At 50.7% G+C, this 19,178-nt stretch overlaps 1 protein-coding gene across 1 annotated transcript; it reads right to left on the reverse strand.

Annotated features, from left to right (window-relative positions):
• Window positions 1-226: 226 nt before the first annotated feature.
• LOC129325021 (U2 small nuclear ribonucleoprotein B'') lies at window positions 227-12,579 on the reverse strand. Its single transcript, XM_054972908.1, has 7 exons — window positions 12,476-12,579; window positions 10,743-10,829; window positions 9,311-9,483; window positions 5,722-5,859; window positions 4,613-4,666; window positions 3,396-3,484; window positions 227-1,346 (listed from the first exon to the last, which is right to left on the reverse strand). The coding sequence occupies exons 2-7, from the start codon at window positions 10,804-10,806 to the stop codon at window positions 1,187-1,189; spliced, it is 678 nt and encodes a 225-aa protein (XP_054828883.1). The 5' UTR covers window positions 10,807-10,829; window positions 12,476-12,579; the 3' UTR covers window positions 227-1,186.
• Between the last annotated feature and the right edge of the window lie 6,599 nt (window positions 12,580-19,178).

The raw sequence follows: 19,178 nt of genomic DNA on the forward strand, positions 1-19,178 counted from the left end.
CAATATACTCTACAGGAGTAAGTTTTTTTGAGAAAACTAGCGTCCACTTATACTTAACTAAGCAGGAAACTGTTTTGGGTATTCCTCTTTGTAAGAAACCAAAGAACTCTGCAGCATTCTCAACTCTGCGCTTGTCCACTGCAGAGCAGGAGAGGATAACGTGTGTCAGGAGGAACTTCCCTTTTTGTAATTGAACTCCAAGTTGCCAGAGAAGAAACAACGAACGTTCAGAAAAAGATTTTCAGACCTTTTTATCAAAGGTAGTAAGACCAGTAGGAAAAAAAACCAAACAACAGGCACCCGTATTCTGTATTATCAAAGACAGCGTTACGTGGAAGAATTCAGCTGTCAGGAGGAGATTTTGATCGCCATCTGCTTATCTTTCCAGGCGTTGTACTTTCAGTAGAGAAAGAGCTGCTGCTGACATATTTCTCTCCACCACCAAAAACGGGAACATGAGTGTGGTCAAACGGTCTCCTCCCCACATGTTCACTGACAAAAATGCAGGATCAGAAAGACTGGTCCACAATCCCCTTTTCTGCCACTCCCAGCATGACGGGGAAGTCAGCACTTCCAAACACAGGTCCGGATCCGCCAGAGCATTTCCACGGATGTCAAGGTTTCCTTCCGTCCATGGAGCAGGACTTCCCTGTCTTCCCCCCTCCCTCCCGCTGATGTTCTTGGAAAGTTTGTCCCCTCCACCAGGCACAGCACTGGAGGAGGGGGGGGGGCAAGCTGAGATGCAGATGGAGAGGGGGGAGCCATGCTCTGGGGACAGAAACACGGCTACCCACACAGCTACCCGTCTAAAATTGTACCAGTCAAGTAATTTGTGAATAAGTGGCTTGGCTGAAATAAAACTACACACCAATTATCATTTTTAAAAAAACAAACCACAGCTTTATTCTTTAACAGGCAACATTTCCTAAAGGGAACTTGACTATGAAGGGCCTAAGAAAGTCAACATATAACCTGAAAAATAGAAACTGAACATAAGGACAAAAAAACCCCGCACAAATAATTATGTTTCCTTAACGTGTGCGTAAGACTCTTACAGACGTCTCTTTGAATGACCCAAGAAATTTCATACAATATATTTCTTGTTAAGTTTTCATTTCTTGTGAACCACAATATACCAAAACTCCGATGCTTCATATAAAAAAGCGAGTCCTTTGAGGGTTCCAGTTCACTTCTTGGCGTAAGTAATTTTCATGGCATGGGAGGGGGTGATTTTGAAGCCCTGGAGAGCATCTCGCGCAGCTCCTGCCTGGCCTTCATTTTCAAACTCCACAAACGCAATGTCGTGTCTGCCAGGGACCAGTCGCACTTCTTTGAAACCAGGGAACCTTGAGAGGGAGACAGGGAGGGAGGGAGGAAGAATTGCTTATTTACAGCATTTATTTCCTGCCCAATCAGGGCAACCACGGCGGCTTTAGACAAGATCAGGTTCTTTATTGAGTTACGTGGCTGCTCTCGTTCTCTTAACAAAGGAAAAATAAAGTTGAATGCTGCAGACATTCTCTTGCCCAAATTGCTACACACGCGAAGGCCCCTAATCAGCAAAGGCATCCCCTTGCCAGCAAGGCACAAACACGTGTCTATAGTGGGGTGCTATTCTGGGATCTTTAACCCGCGTGTTCCGAGGTCCAGACTCAGCACAGAACTCAGAATAACTAGGGGGAACAAGCACTCTTGAAATGAAAAGGGTTTTCATTGAGATAACATAAGCTAAATTAAACAACTGTTACGAGAAAAGAGATTGCAAAACAGCAAGCCAAAAAGAATATTCCCTAACAGCTACGTGTCTATAAGGGAAAACAGAATGGGGCGGGGGGGGGGGGGGTGATCGCATTTGACCCGTCCTGCAGAGTGTGGAAATCCTGTCTAGTCCTCGTGTGGAGAACAGAGGAGTGGGACGTAGAGACAGAGACCCACAAGCGTCTCCAAGCAGCCTGTGCCACTCGGGGGCAGTGGCTGGAAAAACTGCTGCAAAGTACTGCGCGTTTGGGGGGCTATATGTGTAGTGCAGGTGTTCTTGATCTGGAATGTGTCGGTCACTAATCCTGAAATGTGGTTATCCTGCCTTGGACCAGTATTGCTGTCTACCGCAGTGGCCTTCGATCTTTCCAGACTGAGGGCCTGCATGAAACCTGCTGAGCGGCAAGTAGGTCAGGAAGATATATGTGACATCAGTTACGGGACAGGGAGAGGGAGACAGAGGGCTATGACCCCCACCAGGGTCAATGCCAGAGCCGTGTCAGGGATACAAACGGAGCCCCAGAAGCTGAAGAACGAGCCAAGGGTCAGGGCCATGGAGGAACCTTTGGACAAACGAGAGCCCTCCCCGTGCCATCCTGCTTGCATGCAAGAGGTGCCAGAAGGTGTGCTGAACCCTCCCTTTCCACATCTGCACGCTGGCAGGACGTGCTGCCCCAAAGCAGCAAAACCGGGGAGCTCTGCAGGGGCAGGCAACCCAACTCAAGTGTCCAAGGCTCATGGGCTGAAGACTCCCACCGATCCACGGCATCTCCTCTCTTGTAAAGCCATTTCGAGTGCATGAAGCTACGGCCGACTCCGTTTTCATGCTAGGGCTTTTAAAAGCTGTCCCAAAGACTTGAGTCAGAGTATGAACACAAACGCCCCAAATGGAATCGGAAGGAAACGGAGGAGGAGGAGGATTCCTGAACCCGACACGGTCAGCTTCCCAGGCTTAATTTTTCTTTTTTAAAAAAGGAGTGACATATGCCCAGCGACCACACTCAGCCACGCCTGAGGCCTGCCTCCAACCTGAGTGGCTCCTTCACTGGTGGAAAAGCCACTTGAGAGGAAAGAGGGCGCAAAGCCTGGCTGAGCCAAGCGGGAGAACGTAGGGCCGACATCCTGGCGCTCCCGACTCCCTAAGCGCCAAGTCCGGACCAAGAGACAGAAGACGGGCAGTTTTAACGCCTCATTATACACATTAATACCACCAAGAGAAAGTCAATTAACCGCAGTGCCTGGCACCGGAATTCATCCTCCTTGAACAGAACAAAGGCAGCCAGCTCGGAGCATTGTATCTCACAACAACACCCCATTTTTCCTCTCTGAATGTTTAGGAATGCGAGTATGGAAAGAGGCGTCTCGGAGACCTCCACCGCCCCCTCGTCGGCCTGCACCGAAGCGGCAGAGGCCTCCATTCATCCCCAGTGCAGACAGCAGGGGGTCACCCGGGCTCACCTCCCAACCGAGGGCACAAAAGCACCACAAAACCGAGAGCGTGGGAAGCCGCTGCCAGGGACCTAAGGAATCCAGGCACTCTGCTATCTCACCACCGGGTCTCCTCAGGACCAGAGGGTTACGAAAGAGTGAAGCACAACAAAGGAGGGGAAAGGGCACCGAGTTCCAGGCACACTCACTGATTAAAGAGCATCGACAACATCATTTCATTTGTCTCCTCCGGCAAGTTGTTCAGGAAAAGGATGTAGTTGGGCGGATTATCGGGCACCTACAATAAAAACACACATTTGCTTTCATAAACTGTAATCATTTTTTTGTTGGCACTCCTGGTTATTCTACAAGTGTTGTTATATTTGATTAAAAAAACGGACTGGGAGTGGGCTAAGAACGGCACGATCCCGTACAGGGTTACTCCTGAAAAGACTGAAGAAACTGCACGGGGAGCAATCATAAACAGGTCTACTTCACAGTAAGTGCCATTTTGTTCAATGAGGCTTACTCCCATGAAAGTGTTCTTAGGATCACAGCCTGAGGCTACTGCAGATCTTCTAGAAGACAGCCAGCATAGTGCAGCGGCCGAGGGTCAGACCAGGACCTGGGCAACCCCCGTTCAAACCCCAGCTCTCTCCCAGAAGCTTGGTGGGTGACCTGGAGCGAGTCACACACTCTCAGCCTAACCTACCTCACAGGGCTGTTGCTGGAAGGATAAGATGGAGGAAGGGGCAATACTGCAAACTGCTTTGGGTCCTCATTGGAGAGAAAAGTGGGGTATCAGTGAAATAAATAAAATAAACACTAGGTTTTCCAGTTCAGAGCAGCTCTCAAGGATGCCTTGGATCCAGCTGACGGTGACTTTCTTGCCTCACCTCCTGCTGCAGACCAAACAGTCCCTGAAAGCCTTCTGGGTCACAGCAGGATCGGTGGAAGCAAGGAAGCCATGCTCCGGGGCAGAAACCCTCCCGCCCACAGAAGCACTCCGCTGGATCCAAGCCAGTCATTCACTCCGTGTCGTCAGAGAGCTGCATGCGAGGGGCCCGGCTGCAGCGTTGTGAGCTGAGCAGCAGCTACAAGGAATGGAAATATTCTTAGCAATTATTCAGCCTGCCCATTTTCATGATACAAGAACAAACACTGAGGCACGGCTGGGACGGTCAGATTTCATTGCATACTTCGGACCCAATTCATGTTTCCTTTTAAAAATGAGAAGAAAATAATACCACATTTGTTCAGAGGGATTATAACTGATCGATTAGTTTACTATCATCAGAAGCAGGTCTCAGAAGCCGTTCTGCTTCAGACAAAAATGGCTATATACAAAAAGTACGTTATTCAGGATGGGCAAATGTGAAAACTAGTTGAGTTTGTTTGAGGGAGATAAAGAGGGAGAAAAGATCACCTGCTGATTCTGCGCAGAGCTGGCTTGGGCGTTCGCTGAATTCTGGTTTGCTCCCTGTTAAGAAAGAATGAGAAGATCGAATCTACTTTTATTCCAGAGTCCAGACCTACAGTCAGAGAACGTTCTGTTAAAAAAAAAACCCTGAGTTCTTAAGCCAGGCGGCTTGCAGTTCTTTGAAATGTTTGCCAATAGGAAACACCCGGTCTAAGCACGCGGCAGCCCCCTCCCACTGGCCCAGTTTCCCACGGCCTCCGCAAGCACCAGGGATATGGAGAAAAGCTATTTTTATAGTGCAATCCTAAACCGAGTTACTCCAGCCTAAGCCCACTGATTTCAACGGACTCAGACTGAAGCAACTCTGTTTAAGAGTGCACTGTAGGCGTCCTTGTCTTTCCAGCAACCTCCGAGGATATTTTTCTGCTTACTCCTTGGGTTCTCCTCCGCAAAGATCCCCAACATTTGATAAGACAATAAGCAGTCTCATGACATCCCTATAAAACTAACACGTTTCTTGTGGCCTACGCCATCATGAACTGGAGCCGTCTTCACCCAAAAAAGGGAGAGAGGTGACAATTTTCATACACATTTAATGAGAAAGGCCGGCTTTTAATCCCCTAGCGCGTAAGTCCTACACTCTCCACTGCAGCACAGGATGCTTTAGGCAAAGAAGAGTTAATATTTTGGAAGGATCCGGTTAGTTGAATAAAAGCAACAAAATGTTTTCTGATTCAGAAAAGCAAGTCCGTAGAACTCCGCAGAGTGAAATAAAATACACAGGCCTGCCATTTCTTAAATGCATCTCTGTGGACGACAGCTCCCATCGTGCCCAACTAGGCCAGATTTAAGGGCTCCTCTTGTCTTGCTTCGGCAACAAACGTCCCCAGGCAAATTATATGTCCTCAGTACAAAGGAGTCAGTTTTGGAGCTGAGAAGGCTTAGCACAGCTCACAGAACACGCACAATTCTTCTGTATACACAGCCCAGCACAGTTATCCCACCAATTATTAATAATTTTAGGCAAACACACACGTGAGCGGTTTTATTCTCTGACCAATGATATTTACAAGTTGTTCAGGACAGTGAAAAACTAGATTGCCAAAGACCCTTACCTGATTTGGCTTTTTGTTTGCATTCGCAGACTGTTCCAGCAATTTCGATTTCTTTTTTTCCTTTCTCTTCTCCTTATCAGCAAATGTACCACGCATTTTAGAAATGACATCGGAGTCTGTTTTTGCATACTGAATACGCTGTTGAAATGAGAAGATTGATACGTTTTGCTATGCCAAGCAATCTGCGTTAAGCTTCATCAAGGCTGCCACTCTCGAGCCAGATGTTCAGAACACAGGATGCAGGTGGGAACGGATCCAAGGTTATGCAATATTTGGGTAACAACTGAATCACTCGGTTGTGTACTGACACTCAAAACGCAGGATTTGTGTGTCAATTCAGTACATTTTTAAAATCCCACTTCCTTTCCAAGGGGATCAGGATAGCTATGTGGTTCTTCTCTCTGTTATCCTCACAACCACCCTGAGAGACAAATCAGGGGCTGAGACAGGATGGCTGGCCCAGAATCACCCAGTAAGCTCCACAGCAGAGAAGCCATTCTATCAGGGTCTCCCAGAACCGGGTGTGCATCCCACCACAGAATGAGACCTCCCTGCTTCTCCCTCCTGCTGCAGCGCAGGGAGCTCCCCAACCAACCACCCCATTTTGTTCCTGGGAGTTAGAAGACGCTCACGTATAGTGTCAGGGGCAAAGTAGGAGGGCAGAAATTTGGTGGAGGTAAATTGTTTCAGCGGTTTTGGTTGTATTTGTTCTAATTTGGTGCCTGCATTTATTCTTTTTTTAATTCATAAATTTGTGCATTTTGATCTGTAGACTTTTAATATTGTTTATTGGACTGTTTCTAATTTGAGTCCTTGCAACCTGATGATTTCATTGATCCTGAGGAGTTAGCCGTGTTAGTCTGTAGTAGCAAAATCAAAAAGAGTCCAGTAGCACCTTTAAGACTAACCAATTTTATTATAGCATAAGCTTTCGAGAATCAAGTTCTCTTCATCAGATGCCTGATCAAAACTGGGCAGATGTATTGCCACAGTCCTACAGGCCTGTGTACAATGTCGGAAACTCAAGGGTCCCCATCAACAACAGAAGATGGCTGACCTGCCACCGGAACGACTCAGTACCGAGCCCCCTTTCACCAATGTTGGACTTGACGTGTTTGGACCCTGGAATGTGGTGACGCGCAAAACCAGGGGAGGACAGGCCAACAGCAAACGATGGGCAGTGCTTTTCACATGTCTGAGTATCCGAGCCGTGCATATTGAAGTGATCGAGTCCATGGATACCTCCAGCTTCATAAATGCCCTCAGAAGATTCCTTGCCATACGGGGACCTGTCAAGCTATTGAGGTCTGACCGTGGAACGAACTTTGTTGGTGCCTGCAAGGAGCTGGGAATCAATGGAAGCACAGATCTTGATCCAACCCTCAGCAGCTACCTGAGTGATCAGAATTGTAAATGGATCTTCAATCCTCCCCATGCCTCTCACATGGGAGGAGTGTGGGAACGCATGATTGGCATTGCGCGCAGAATATTAGACTCTATGCTAGCAGGAAAACCTTCTCTCACTCATGAGACCTTAACCACCCTCCTGGCAGAGGTGTCTGCTATCATCAATGCCAGACCTTTAGTTCCAGTATCCTCTGATCCTGAGAACCCTACCATCTTAACACCAGCCACCTTGCTGACACAGAAGACAGGCAACTGGCCTGCACCTCAGGGAGACTGCATCTCTAAAGATATGTTCAAGCAGCAATGGAGGCAAGTTCAACTCCTCGCTAACACCTTTTGGAAGCGATGGAAGCAAGAGTACCTCCCCACTCTACAATGCCGACGCAAGTGGGAGAAGTCCGAGCCCAACTTACGAGAAGGCGACGTCGTCCTCCTGAAAGACAAGGACGCCCCCAGAAACTCATGGCCCATGGGACTCATAGACCGAGTTCTGCCCAGTGCGGATGGGTTAGTCCGCAAGGTTGACATCCGTGTCGCTAGACATGACGGCCCGAAGATTTTCACCAGACCAGTCACCGAGGTGGTCCTGCTTGTACGGAAGACTGATCTTGAAGACTGAATCTCAAGCTTTGCATGTCACTGTTTTGCTTATCTTAGCCTGTAGAGTAGCATGCCTTATATACTCAGTTACGTATGTAGTGCATGTAGTATATGCTTAGTATTCTACTAGCCTTGCATGTTGGGGTGGAATCCACAGGATCCCAGGCGGGGAGTGTGCTGTTAGCCACAGCTTAGAGACTATGAACGGTTATCACATTACCACAGGTAACAGATTCTCTTTACAGAGGCGTGATCTGGGGGAGCCCAGTGACGCCTGGTGTGGGCTTTCGGGGACCACAGTTCTCTTTGTCAGATGCAACAGGCAGGGAGAGCTGTGGTTACCGAAGGCTTATACTACATAGGAATTGGACACCTTCACTGCTACAAACTGACTGCACACCAAAAGGAGATGTTTACATTTCCAAGCAAAGGAATGTTTTGATTGCCTCTATGCTAATTGCATTCTGCCTTCTTGTGATTTATGACCCCTCCCTTTTCTCTCTCTTTCCCCCTCCTCTTCTGTATCTGCCCAGTTTTGATCAGGCATCTGATGAAGAGAACTTGATTCTCGAAAGCTTATGCTATAATAAAATTGGTTAGTCTTAAAGGTGCTACTGGACTCTTTTTGATGATTTCATTGTTAGCCGTCCAGAGTCTGAAAAGATAAGGCACAACAGGAATGTCTTAAACAAACAAACAAGGGCCCTTAGGTCTGGCCGCACAGCATGCTGCAGGCTTACAGAACTGAACCACAGCGGAACGGCCCACTCCCACAGAACGAAGTCACATCCACCCCCCCTAAGCACTGATATCAACGTGGAACATCAGTTGAACTTTAGAAATATCCAAAATTGGACTTTTATGCAAAGATAAACATTTTCTACATGTGTGTAGAATGTACAGCTTTAATCTTAAAAAGCTGATCTGGGGAGTTCTGGATAGCTTGGGATCATGTCTCAGAAATTATATCTGGCATACTTCACAACAGGTTACTCAAAGCACAGCTAATTCAGTTCACGGATAATACAAGTAATACTTTCACCCAAACAGTCACATTAAGTGGAGTGTTTCACAACAAAAGCACCTTTGTATTCACTTTGAAATTTTACTCAATACACAAGCTTCCTGACAAAGGGGAAATTAAGTTGTGCCTGTGGAATACTGCGAGGAACTTGCTAGGAAGCACAGCCTTCTCTCGTGTGCAGCACAAACCGAAAGGAGTCATGTTAGTTAAAGACTACCAGATTTACTGGAGCGCAAGTTTCAGGAGCCAGAGCACACTTCCACAGCCGCATGTGGTGAAACCTCAACCAGCAGAATATACACACAGCAGAGAAAACTAAACCAAAAAAATGTGAAGAGCAGGTGAAAAGGCCATGGAAAGTAAAAGATGAAGCCTGTGCCATTTCTATGCAAAGAAGTTTACGAGGAAGGCGTAACAGCCATTCTCATATGCTGGGAAGTGTTTTAAAACATGCAAGAAAAACAGCTTCCTAGGGAGCCAGTTGCTGAAGGCAGAGAAGAATAACACAATCTCTGTTGTGTTATTGCACTCACCCCATCTTTAGCAACCAAGACTTACCATTGGCTTGCTGTAAAATGGGAATCCCTGCAGCTGCCTCAGCGCGTTGGTGGAGGACCCCAGCTCCTTAAAGATCACAAAAGCCTGTCCTCTCATCTTCATGGTCTTGAGAGCCACAATGTCCACGACACGGCCGAACTGAGAAAACAGCGCGTACAAAGACCTCTTCAGTTCTGCCAAGGAAAAAGCCACAAGAATTATTGTATATGCCTTTATTTATTTAAGGCACTTTTAAACCCCACCTTTCTCCTTGAAAGGACTCCAAGTGAATAATGACATTGTTTTATGAATACATCTTGGAACAAGCCAGATGACTATTAAAATCTGCAAATCCAACCATTAAAATGACCCAGCCAATCAAACTACACCATGCAATGGCTATTAGCTAAACAGAGCAGAGAGACAAACAGGAAAGGAATATTGCTCTGCTTGTAGATGTATCTAATTTATTCTTTTCATTTATACTCCACCTGTCCCCTCCAACAGGGCCCCCAAGGGGCTTGTACCAGTTTCCTACCCTCCATTTTATCATCAGCACAGCCCTGTGGGGTAGGGCTAGGGTGAGGGTGTGTGACTGGCCCCAGGTCAGCCAGTGAGCTCCCATGACCGAGTGAGGATTCAAAGCAGAGCCTCCGAGATCCCGGCCCAGCCCTCTAACCAACCATACCACTCTAGCTCTTATTACATTTCTTAGATCCATCAGTTTTCTTGTGTTAAAAACAGCCTGTAAGAACTGTATAGACCCCCATTCTGATCCTTACACCTTCCCGCTTCTAAAAGACCATCCTGCCTTACAGGTCAGCCATACACAGTTGGGGCAAGGTGCGGCACAATCAAACTTCTTGCCAGGAAAGTAGAAAAATCCAACAACTTGCCAGTCCTATGGTGTCTCCTCCCTCAAATGGCTCCAAACTTTTAATGGTTTACAGCCGCTGCATTCTGATACATGTTACTCCACCGTCTCACTCACTGACTATACTATCCTCCCACCACTGCCTCTGGAACATCGTGGCAGGATTTGAGAAAAAAACAGCTGTTTACTATCCTACAAGCAAAGCCACATCGTGACAGATTCGCCAGTGAAGCTTAAAACAATAGCAGTTCGTTTGTACACATTTCCCACAGAAATATTACATCACTGCAGCAGCTTCAGAAATGGATTAGCAGAACAGCAGCCAACCTTGCTAATTCTGCCCCCTGCTGGGGCTGCTCCCCACTAGACATCAGCGTGCTAAAGGTCAGCTGTGAACGGCTGGAATATTCTCCTCATTTGTTTGCCTCAGAAAAAGCTTGTTTGAGAAAATCTCCCAGCGGAGGGTCCTCTTTCAAGATGAGGAAGGAAAGGTGCGAACAGTAACGCTGGTCTAACACAAGTGCTTCCTACTGCTCCAAGCCTGCAGCCTAAGGTGGAAGTGATATATGATTTTCATACCTTCCTTCTTAATTTTGTCATTAACGTTGTTGATGTAAAGCGTGTGGTTTGGTCGTATATCCATCTTCCAGCTGGTTTCACGCCACTCTGGAAAAAAAAGACAGGTCATTGAGCTCACGGACTCTACCCTTTCTTCAAGGTGAGAGCCAGTGTGGCAGAGCAGTTGGGGCATCGGTGCAGGATCTAGGGCACCCTGTTGGGAACCCCCATACTTCCATGGAAGCTGGCTGGGTGACCTTGGACCAGTCCTACCTCACAGGATTGTTGGGAGGATAAAATGGGTCCCCAGTGGGAGAGAGAAGTGGGGGATAAATGAAGAATACTCAAAGCAGTTTATGTGGGGATGATCAATCACAACCTCCTTATAAGATAGGCAAGAGTAAAAGAGTGACTTGCTCAAACTCATCAATGAGCTTTGGGGCAGAGCAAGAACTGGAATCCAAACCTGCCCAGTCTAAGCCCTAAATCTCTTGCTGTCACAGCACAATGGCTCATTATACAAAAGCAGAACACACATTACATGAAAAAGAAATCACAGCTAAAAAAAATTCAAAACCACAAGACCAATTTCAGTTACAAAAAAAACTGGATCACAATTAACAAGGGTTAAGAAGTCTTGTAGAAACGTGAGATGAACTCATCAGGCAGCCTCAGGCAAAATATTCCGGACTCCCATCTTTAAAATTGTGGGGGAAACAGCCATGCACCGTAGCCCTTGTTCAGACTACAAATAAGAAGCACTTGAGACTCAGAAGAGCCACGTAAAAATGCTGAGTATTATACAGCAAAAGCCTGCAGAAAATGTTGTTTGCTGGTGTGGTATTAAGAGTGCCTGCTGAGGGCTGCGGAGGCTTGGATCATGTAGTGACCCAGGTGTCAGGCTGTGCCCAGGGATTCTCCTAGACGACATCAGACCAAGCTGGATGAGTACAAGGTCTTTATTAGGAGATTATCACCATTAGGGCACAGTACAAAGTAATTGCCAGGAATACCAGGGCAAGGGGCAGTGGGCTAGTTATACTCTCTCCTCTCCTCCCCGGCCCCTTTTTTTAAGTGTTAGGCCTGGCGTGTGTTTCCTAGCGGGAAAGCTGGAAGGGGGAAGAGGCGCCAGCACCCCCAGGCTCCAGGGTCATTCGGCTGGTTCCCAGGCGCCTCGAGCGCCGCCCCCCCCCGCCCCCCACACGTACGGATAAGACAGCAGAGAAAACAGCAAGAGAACAGCAAAGCAGCGACAAAGCATCCACCCGCCACCCTAAAAGACATCACTGAGCAGGGCAGGCAGGTCGCAGGCGCTCTCGCCAAGCCTGGCCTGCTTTGCGGGGCTGTTGTCAGAGTAAGCGAGAGGGAGGCCATGTCGGCGTGTGGCGCAGTCAGCATCAAGGCCAAACGCCACCGCGCCTGGGCCAGCCGCCCGCTCACGCCCTAACCTCCCCCACAGGGTCGTAACGAGGCGAAGCTGGAGGAGGTTTATTAGAATGAGCTAGTTGGGGCGAGGAGAAGACAAAACAACGCTAAACAATAAACGGCGGAGTCAAGGAGGGGCTCAGGCGGCAGCCCGGGCGCCCGTCCCATTGAAGCCTCACACCAGCCCTGCGAGGCAGGCCCCGGCGAGGTGTGCCAGGGAGGGAGGGAGGGAGGGAGGGAGCCCAGGCCCCCCCCCCGCTGGCCCCTGAGGCCCGGCCGGGAATCAATCCCAGGCCCGCCCGAAGCCCGACTCGAAGGTCCCTCCTTACCGGCCGGAGCCCCACGCCGACTCCCTCGTTTCCGCTTCCGGCAGCCGCCTCGGCGCTGGCCGCGCCCACTTCCGGGAGCACACTGACGCCGCTGCCCGGCTCCGCGTAGAAAGAGGCCGAGGGGGCAACGGAGCGTTGGCCACAAAGGCGGCGGGGACAGAGCGGCCCCGGGTCTCTCTTAAGCGGGGAGGGGGAGTTTTAAAAAGTGGGTCTCCACGGGCGCTCCCGCCGGCCGTCCTGGAGCAGAAAAATGCATCCGCGGCCTTAACTTCCGGTAAAAATGAACCCCGCCCCCGTTGCTCGCCAGCCTTAGGAACGGCCGCTCTATCCGCCCTTAGCCATAGAGCGGAAGGCACTCGAAGGAGCGCCGCGGGGCGTCTCTCTGCGACGCCCCCCGCGGTTGCTTTGACTACGGGGAAGTGGAATCGATCCCTGCACGATCGATAAGCGAACCCGCTCCGCGGCGGGCTCTCAATCGTGGCCTCGGCGCTCTCCCCAGGCGGCACAGGCGCGCGACTGCGCATGCTCAGAGGGCCCGCCTGGGGCGCTTCCTCCGCGGGGCCGTTCAGGTCGCCATAAAACCGGTCGATCGCGCGAGGCAGGAAAAGATCCGCGATAAAATCGGAGCCAAGCCTCGTGAGGGGATCTTCTGCCCGCAATCCGCGGGATGGGAAAGCAGGCGCTGCGCGGGGTTTCTGCTGGCGCCTGAGACGTCTTGCGGGAATCGCCGCGGCCTCTTAGATGCAGCCAACAAATAACAAGGATTCATAAGACAGACAATAATTTTTCCATCCCAAGCAGAGTTACTGCAGCCGCTCTCTTTAGGGCGGTGCTGCGAGCCTCCCGGACCCCACCCAGGCCTCCCGCTGGCTCCGTTTTTATCATTGGGGCCCCGCGCTCTTAACCACGACGCCAAACTGGCTCTCATGCAGCTCTGCAACATCATGATTAATTTACATTATTTATAGTCTGCGTTTCTCACTGACACTCGAGTAGGATCACACAGTGTCTGTCAATGCAATCGATACAAAGCAGAAATCGGAAACAAACCCAAGTATTGCACATAACATGGTACACAATGCAGAAAATGATCTCGTGAGTTGTAATAGAACACCGTGAGAGCAAGCGAATGCATTGAGCAACGTGTAATGCCATTCACAGTAATCATAATTGTGCTGATACACCTCTCTTCCAGACATTTTAGTGCCCCGCTCGGAATGGTGAACGAAGTCAGTGTTGTTATCTCCACAATACAGGAGTGGCTTCCCCAAGGCCACCTGTAGAGCTCATGGCGGCAGTGGGAGTTGAACTAGCAGAGTGCGGATTCACAACCCAGCCACTTAACCAGACTCCCATGCCGTTTATGAAAGCACTTTTCTGGCCTGTTCCGTTATAATGCAGCCCCCATTCCCTTTGTTAAAATGTCCTCTGGAACAATTCTGTTTTATGTAGTTTGCAGAATGTCAGAATTGTGGGACCCTTCCCAACCTCCTCAGGCAAGCCATCCGGTAGGGCAGGGGCCACAACAGAGAGTGCCTGTATGCGGGTAGATGTTGGTCTTAATTACTCCCTTTAGATGTGTGGGGACTTCCGAATCATTTCCTGTACCTATGAAGTGGAGGAAAGCCAAGACTAGCTTTTCTGTACTTTGGGGAAGAAGGAAATGGGCTCCAGGAAGCCTTGGCCTGTGCCTGGTGCCGTGTGCGGGATCACTGGGTCAGAGTGCACAAGCCATTAATGACTTTAAATGTGAGAATCAGCACCTAGAATTGGGTCCAGAAGCTAAAGTCCATAGTTGTTTTTCTTTACTCCGGTCCACAAATGAATGTGGTGTTCTGTACAACATGTCGCTTCCAAACTGCTTTCACAGGCAGTTGAACATTAAATCCAGACAAGACCAAAGACCAGTGAATGACAAATGGACCAAGATTACCAGGTTAGGGGAGAGGTAAATGTGTTTAGCAGAGAACATGACATAGTTTTTATTAGACAACAGTCACTCGTGATATCCTCATTTTAGTTCTTCTGTACTGTTGCTATCTGAACTGTTGAGCTATTGACACTGGAATGCCAAATCTGGTAACCAGCCACAGTTCCGAAACTCATTGCCTAATTGTGCAATGCAACAACCATTGTTGTGGCTGAGCAATTGGTCCCCACACTGGAGTTTTACAAATTTAAACTGCAAAGCAGTTTGTTCCTTCAGCCATCACACCAAAAATGTCAGAGAAACAACCTGCTGTTTACTTGATCCTCTCCCATTAAGCACAAACAATTTTTCCTGGATTTTATCAACAAATTAAGTGTCTGAATTTTAATCTGGAATCTTTTAAACTGTAAATAAGTAATCTGGAAGCTGTAAGTAAGTAATCTGGAAGCTTTTAAGCTGTAAGTAGATGTTGGAATGGTGTTCTGAGAACTTGTTCTTTGAGGCCAGTCAGGCTATCCCTGGAGGACCCAACTGGACCCAATTTCTAGGCCATTTGGGTCTCCTACCCTGCACTTGCATTTATTCATAGATTTTGCCATTTTCTGTGATCCCAGGAATGGATCTCCTGCAAATGGTGAGGGGCTGCTGTGCAGCTTTGTTGCAAAGGACTTTGTACTGGCCTAAGCAGGACTTGACCTGCTGATCAAGCAAGACAACATCTGTCAACTTAATTATATAAATAAAAAAAGAAAATGTTAATGCAGCAATCCTAACTGCGCTTAGTAAGGAGGAAGTACTGCTCCAGGGTTGCCATATCCTCCCAAACAGGGCGGGCGTCTGCGTTTCTGGCGCTTGAGGCAGATTCAGGGGTGTTAGCGTGCACACGCTTTGCGTGCGTGTGCATCCGGCCTGCGTGATGATGTCACTGCGTGTGATGTCATCATGTGGGGCAGGGAGGCGCACGGGTGGCCCCCCAGCCCTCCCGTTCAGTTGCCCCACGCCGCCCCAGCTGCCTGCTGCACCTGGCGGCAGCACAGAGCAACTGAGCGGGAGGGCTGGGAGGCTGCCCACTCAGCTGCCCCACGCTGAGAACCAAGGTGACCCTGGGAAAATTGGAGGAAAGCTGAAATAACTACAAAGGAAGAAAGGGCTTCATATATACACTAAGCATACTTTGTGGAAGAGAGGGCAAACAATATCAGTACGTGCCTGTTGCTGTGTGCCAGCACATCAGTCTACAATCCCCTTCCAGTTGAGAGGCATCTTGACTTGGCCAGACCCATCTAGGCAGGCAGGGTCGGGTTAGGGTTACTGGTTCTGGCTGCAGCAGCGATAGTTGCTAGCTTAGGACAAGACCCTTCGCGGACTGTCAAAAACTCTACCTTCAATAGCAAAGCAAGATCCGGGGGGCAAGAGCATCTTATACCACTTAGATTTCCAAGCTATGAGCTTTCAAGAGTCCAAGGGAGCCTTAACTCTTGAAAGCTCATAGCTTGGAAATCGGGCTGGACTTGAAGGTGCTCTTGGAGCCAGATCTTGCTCTTCCACTGAAGGCCAACGCAGCTACCCACCTGAAACGATCTACCATCAATATACTCTACAGGTGTAAGTTTTCTGAGGGATGTACTAAAACGAATGACAGGATTGCCCATTGGAAATAATGGGAGAGGCTCGAATGCCCATAGGAAATAATGGGAAACTGGAATGCCCGTTGACTTGCATGGGCTCCATTGAAACACATTAGAGCAAAAAAAGAGGTGCAAAGAAAACGTGGAATGGATTTTGAAGGAAAGTGTCTGGGCTCAGATAACCTGTTCTGGGACTGGATTGACAGGTCCCATGCTGGAATGACGGCCCCTGGGTGTGCCAGAAGGGCTCTGGGACCGGAATGACAGGGCCCTGACTAGAATGACGGCCCCTGGGTGTGCCAGAAGGGCTCTGGGACCGGAATGACAGGGCCCTGACTAGAATGACGGGCCCTGGGTGTGACAGAAGGGCTCAGGGACTGGAATGACAGGCCCCTGACTGGAATGACGGCCCCTGGGTGTGCCAGAAGGGCTCTGGGACTGGAATGACAGGCCCCATGCTGGAATGACAACCCCTGAGTGTGCCAGAAGGGCTCTGGGACTGGAACGACAGGCACTGTGCTGGAATGACGGCCTCTAGGTGTGACAGAAGGACTCAGAGACTGGAATGACAGGCCCCTGACTGGAATAACGGCCCCTAGATGTGCCAGAAGGGCTCGGGGACTGGAATGACAGGCCCCTGACTGGAATAACGGCCCCTGGGTGTGCCAGAAGGGCTCTGGGACTGGAATGACAGGCCCCAGACTGGAATAACAGCCCCTGGGTGTGCCAGAAGGGCTCTGGGACTGGAATGACAGGCCCCTGACTGGAATAACGGCCCCTAGATGTGCCAGAAGGGCTCGGGGACTGGAATGACAGGCCCCTGACTGGAATAACGGCCCCTGGGTGTGCCAGAAGGGCTCTGGGACTGGAATGACAGGCCCCAGACTGGAATAACAGCCCCTGGGTGTGCCAGAAGGGCTCTGGGACTGGAATGACAGGCCCCATGCTGGAATGACGACCCCTGGGTGTGCCAGAAGGGCTCTGGGACTGGAACGACAGGCTCTGTGCTGGAATGACGGCCCCTAAGTGTGACAGAAGGGCTCAGGGACTGGAATGACAGGCCCCTGACAGGAATGACGGGCCCTGGGTGTGCGAGAAGGGCTCGGGGACTGGAATGACAGGCACCTGACTGGAATGATGGCCCCTAGGTGTGACAGAAGGACTCAGAGACTGGAATGACAGGCCCCTGACTGGAATGAAGGGCCCTGGGTGTGACAGAAGGGCTCAGGGACTGGAATGACAGGCCCCTGACTGGAATAACGGACCCTAGATGTGCCAGAAGGGCTCGGGGACTGGAATGACAGGCCCCTGACTGGAATAACGGCCCCTGGGTGTGCCAGAAGGGCTCTGGGACTGGAATGACAGGCCCCAGACTGGAATAACAGCCCCTGGTGGTGGCCAGAAGGGCTCTGGGACTGGAATGACAGGCCCCATGCTGGATGACGACCCCTGGGTGTGCCAGAAGGGCTCTGGGACTGGAACGACAGGCTCTGTGCTGGAATGACGGCCCCTAAGTGTGACAGAAGGGCTCAGGGACTGGAATGACAGGCGCCCTGACAGGAATGACGGGCCCTGGGTGTGCCAGAAGGGCTCGGGGACTGGAATGACAGGCACCTGACTGGAATGATGGCCCCTGGGTGGGCCAGAAGGGCTCTGGGACTGGAATGACAGGCCCCCTGACTGGAATGACGACCCTTGGGTGTGACAGATGGGCTCTGGGACTGGAATGACAGGCTCTATGCTGGAATGAAGGACCCTGGGTGTGACAGAAGGGCTCTGGGACTGGAATGACAGGCCCCTGACTGGAATGACGGGCCCTGGTGTGACAGAAGGGGCTCGGGGACTGGAATGACAGGCCCCATGCTGGAATGACGGACTCTGGGGGGTGCCGGAAGGGCTTGGGGACTGGATTGACAGGCCCCATGCTGGAATGACGGCCCCTGGGTGTGACAGAAGGGCTCGGGGACTGGAATGACAGGCCCCATGCTGGAATAACGGCCTCTGGGGGTGCCAGAAGGGCTCTGGGACTGGAATGACAGGCCCCTGACTGGAATGATGGTCCCTGGGTGTGCCAGAAGCACTCTGGGACTGGAATGACAGGCCCCAGACTGGAATAATGGCCACTGGGTGTGCCAGAAGGGCTCTGGGACTGGAATGACAGGCCCCAGACTGGAATGACGGCCCCTGGGGTGTGCCAGAAGGGCTTGGGACTGGATTGACAGGCCCCATGCTGGAATGACGGCCCCTGGCTGTGCCAGAAGGGCTCTGGGACTGGAATGACAGGCTCTGTGCTGGAATGACGGCCCCTGGGTGTGCCAGAAGGGCTCTGGGACTGGAATGACAGGCCCCAGACTGGAATGACGACACCTGGGTGTGCCAGAAGGGCTCGGGGACTGGATTGACAGGCCCCATGCTGGAATGACTGCCCCTGGGTGTGCCAGAAGGGCTCTGGGACGGGAATGACAGGCCCCTGACTGGAATGAAGGGCCCTGGGTGTGCCAGAAGGGCTCTGGGACTGGAATGACAGGCCCCTGACTGGAATAAAGGCCCCTGGGTGTGTGAGAAGGGCGCTGAGACTGGAATGACAGGCCCCTGACTGGAATGACGGGTCCTGGGGTGTGACAGAAGGGCGCTGAGATTGGAATGACAGGCACCTGACTGGAATGATGGCCCCTAGGTGTGACAGAAGGACTCAGAGACTGGAATGACAGGCCCCTGACTGGAATGAAGGGCCCTGGGTGTGACAGAAGGGCTCAGGACTGGAATGACAGGCCCCTGACTGGAATACGGACCCTAGATGTGCCAGAAGGTCTCGGGGACTGGAATGACAGGCCCCTGACTGGAATAACGGCCCCTGGGTGTGCCAGAAGGGCTCTGGGACTGGAATGACAGGCCCCAGACTGGAATAACAGCCCCTGGGTGTGCCAGAAGGGCTCTGGGACTGGAATGACAGGCCCCATGCTGGGAATGACGACCCCTGGGTGTGCCAGAAGGGCTCTGGGACTGGAACGACAGGCTCTGTGCTGGAATGACGGCCCCTAAGTGTGACAGAAGGGCTCAGGGACTGGAATGACAGGCCCCTGACAGGAATGACGGGCCCTGGGTGTGCCAGAAGGGCTCGGGGACTGGAATGACAGGCACCTGA

Source organism: Eublepharis macularius, chromosome 1 (assembly GCF_028583425.1).
Source record: "Eublepharis macularius isolate TG4126 chromosome 1, MPM_Emac_v1.0, whole genome shotgun sequence".
Lineage (NCBI taxonomy): Eukaryota > Metazoa > Chordata > Lepidosauria > Squamata > Eublepharidae > Eublepharis > Eublepharis macularius.

Excerpts from the sequence above, each read along its gene's own strand:
- LOC129325021 (XM_054972908.1), bottom strand. The coding sequence starts at position 10,806 with ATGGATATACGACCAAACCACACGCTTTACATCAACAACGTTAATGAC. Across the intron at positions 9,484-10,742 it reads TGACAAAATTAAGAAGGAAG|AACTGAAGAGGTCTTTGTAC; the intron begins GTATGAAAATCA and ends TTTCCTTGGCAG. Across the intron at positions 4,667-5,721 it reads CAAACAAAAAGCCAAATCAG|GGAGCAAACCAGAATTCAGC; the intron begins GTAAGGGTCTTT and ends CTTTCTTAACAG.